This window comes from Vigna umbellata, chromosome 1, assembly GCF_029865625.1.
Source record: "Vigna umbellata cultivar VRB3 chromosome 1, Vumbellata_1.0, whole genome shotgun sequence".
Classification (NCBI taxonomy): Eukaryota; Viridiplantae; Streptophyta; class Magnoliopsida; order Fabales; family Fabaceae; genus Vigna; species Vigna umbellata.
Window position 1 is genome coordinate 91,678,235 of NC_142165.1, and position 2,996 is coordinate 91,681,230.

A 2,996-nucleotide genomic window follows, 5' to 3' on the forward strand; every position below is an offset into this window, starting at 1 on the left:
GCATCTTTTTGTAGCCTCTTATTTCTTCCATGCTTTTTCATTCACATGTCCGATGGGGGTGATTTAAATGAACTCAGAGTTATAACTTCAACCTCAACCATCAACCAATCTGATCAAACTCCCTAACTGAAGAAGTCACCTAAGTAGTTGAATTACATTTAATACTGGGTGCTCCAGAGAGTGATCCATAACAGGCATTAAATCCAGAGGTTACAGTTACCTAAGCAATTAGCCATTACCACGTCTTTAGCTTCTTCACTTGTCACTTCTCGCACAAATTAATATGCCAAAGCAACATTAAATCCACAGCACTTTCATGGGACATATTCAATCTCTTCCTTCTTTGTCAAAGATACAACATTTTACTCATGATTCATCCAAATAAAACACATTAGATGGGTATATATACCACAAAATAGCTTCATGTTTTACGGCTTTTCATGAGGCTATTTGATCTTTTCGAATCCAGGATTAAAGAAATACTTACGATTGCTTTTCGAATTATCTGCTACACATATACATGGGGTTGTGGGTTTATGTGTGATTCCTTAGTCCATGATCGATATATTATATATAACTTACGTTAATAAGATAAAGCAAATGTGAAAAATTCCAGACAGTCAGATGAATGTCAAAAGAAAGAAGACACTCTTCTTTACGATTACCGACCACATGTACTTTATCAAGAAGACAGATATTTCCATAAACTTCAGTTTAATATACATATAAATAGAAGAAAACACACACAATACTCAATTCCAAAGAAATGAGCCAGTTACCAACTTCTAATGTACTGTAAATAAAAACAATCAAACACTCTCATTCCTATCATTGCATACGTGAAATTATGGATGCAACATAGTACTACTTAGAGTAATTTCATATTCTCTCTTCAAGGATTATGCTTTTGCGTATAAATATAGTCAACGTGAGCTGCGAGTGTTCTCTTCATCAAGCATTCATCCTCTCCAAAACCATCACAGCTCTCATCAACCGCCTCAACTCTCTGCAAAATATGACATCAGTTAATAAATATCATATAGTATTTAACCGCCATCAGTATAAAAGTGTGTGTATGTAGATACTATTAAATTAGAAAAGATGAATGATAAAGATAAGGAATCTATAACTCTAAAATTAGTTTAAGTATAATTAAAGTTGAGCCAACCTGTTGGTGCGGTTCTGTCAAAGATTCCTGGTGAAAGGCTGGTTCATGGCGTATGGCATGGGAGAGCATGAAGAACAGTAAGAGGGTGAAGAAGAAGGATGTGAGCTTGGTCATGTTGGGAGAGAAGGATGAAAAGTTTTTAAGATGGAAAAAGAAATAGAGGGGATTTGAATGGTAGAGGGAGTGAAAGAAGGAATATATATAGAGATAAGGATGCGAATAGAAGTGTGAAATTTGGAAGTGAGTTATTTATTGTAGCTCACAATCAAAGACCAAGGGCATCGAGGAACTACTGTGAAACAGGGGGATACATAAATAAAACCTCAAACACGCTTTTCTTTTTTGTTGAATAAAGTTGTCCATGAACAGTAAGTCACATGAATATTGAACAGTGGATAAAAACGGAGAGGCACCGAGAAAGCAACCTAGGACCAAAAAGAATCCTTGGATTGGAACTTCTGTATAGGGGTTGGAAAATTTGTTACAGGGCTTGGAAACTGATTAAAGAATTCAAATAAATTATTATATTTTTTATCCTGACTTTTAACGTGGAGTTTTTTGACAAAATTAATTATTTCGTTATTGTTCTTTCCACCAGTATTTTTTTTGTCAAGGGAAGTGTGGTCCATTATAAACAAAAATCATTAGATTTTATTTGAGTGGTTAGGATTTTATGAAAATACAGATAATTTTCTAAAGTCATCATGCGACCACTAAATATGTGCGGATATTTTAAATTAAATATATTTTATTAAATGTGTATGATAAACAATTTAAACTAAAAGTATTTACAATCTCACTTGGTATGGTTTATCTAATGTTATAAGCCTATAAATATTTTTTCGAATATTAAACCTCTATTAAAATAATAATACTTTAACTAGTCCATACTTGGTTACTATTTTTAAGGTTTTTTGTTTTATTAAAACTGTTAATTCGCAATATATTTTCTCTTTAAAAAAGTCACATGACTCTTAAAAGTCAAATCTATAAAAGTTTAAGTTCAACATTAATTGAAAAAAAAAAGTGTATTATACGGCTCTCACTTATTTGGTTGTTTTTGTGATCAGAGTGGTCACTGCATATATATACGTCTGTCTTAATTCATATTGAGCCTATAATTAAGCTTTAAAATTTACTTTTGCAGTTCGCAATGTTAAAATATGTTGATGATTGTTTGGCTCAACAACTTGGAAATGATTTGTGAGGGATGTATTTGGTTATAAAGGTTTAGAAGAAGAAAACAGAGTAATGTGTTTATTTGTCCGAATGTAGAATGTGTATATATAGAATGATGCATTCAGTGTGGTGAGATCTCATGATCTGATGCACGGATTACGGCTAATCAGGCATATGAGCATGAAGACTTTTCAAAGTTGTAGTGATGCCATCAATTAATTCACATCCAGACTCACAACAAGCGTGTATCACCCGTTTGGAATCTTGCTCCGTTTTTCACAACAGTTGGCTATACAAAATCTAGAATTCCCAAGATAAACTTCAACACATTTTTCCCATGCTATTCATACTAACGCTATCACTCACCTAATATTATACAGAAAACTTTTGGTGATGTAATATTTAAGCTTTATCATATTCTATAAATCATTACAATGGTGATGTTCTAATTGGGAATAGTTTTTCTTTTCTTTTTGCGATTTAAACTAGTACAAATACTAAACTTTACATATATTGGGGATGCATTAATTGCATTTCACAGTGTGGCTTGAATAACTTTCATTACTAGTTTACTTGCATTCTCTTTTGTGGGCACGACGTCGACCTATTGTCACTTCCAGCTACGCTCGCATCAACATCGAAAGTCACT

General features: G+C 33.0%; 1 protein-coding gene across 1 annotated transcript; it reads right to left on the minus strand.

Moving 5' to 3' along the window:
• Positions 1–625: 625 nt before the first annotated feature.
• On the minus strand, positions 626–1,425 carry LOC148206801 (phytosulfokines-like). Its single transcript, XM_088114821.1, has 2 exons — positions 1,169–1,425; positions 626–1,006 (listed from the first exon to the last, which is right to left on the minus strand). The coding sequence occupies exons 1-2, from the start codon at positions 1,280–1,282 to the stop codon at positions 893–895; spliced, it is 228 nt and encodes a 75-aa protein (XP_087970947.1). The 5' UTR covers positions 1,283–1,425; the 3' UTR covers positions 626–892.
• Positions 1,426–2,996: the final 1,571 nt, after the last annotated feature.

Bases quoted from the DNA above. Each gene is read 5' to 3' on its own strand.
- LOC148206801 (XM_088114821.1), bottom strand. From the start codon at position 1,282: ATGACCAAGCTCACATCCTTCTTCTTCACCCTCTTACTGTTCTTCATG. The intron at 1,007-1,168 runs GTTGGCTCAACT...CATATTTTGCAG, and splicing joins TGACAGAACCGCACCAACAG to AGAGTTGAGGCGGTTGATGA.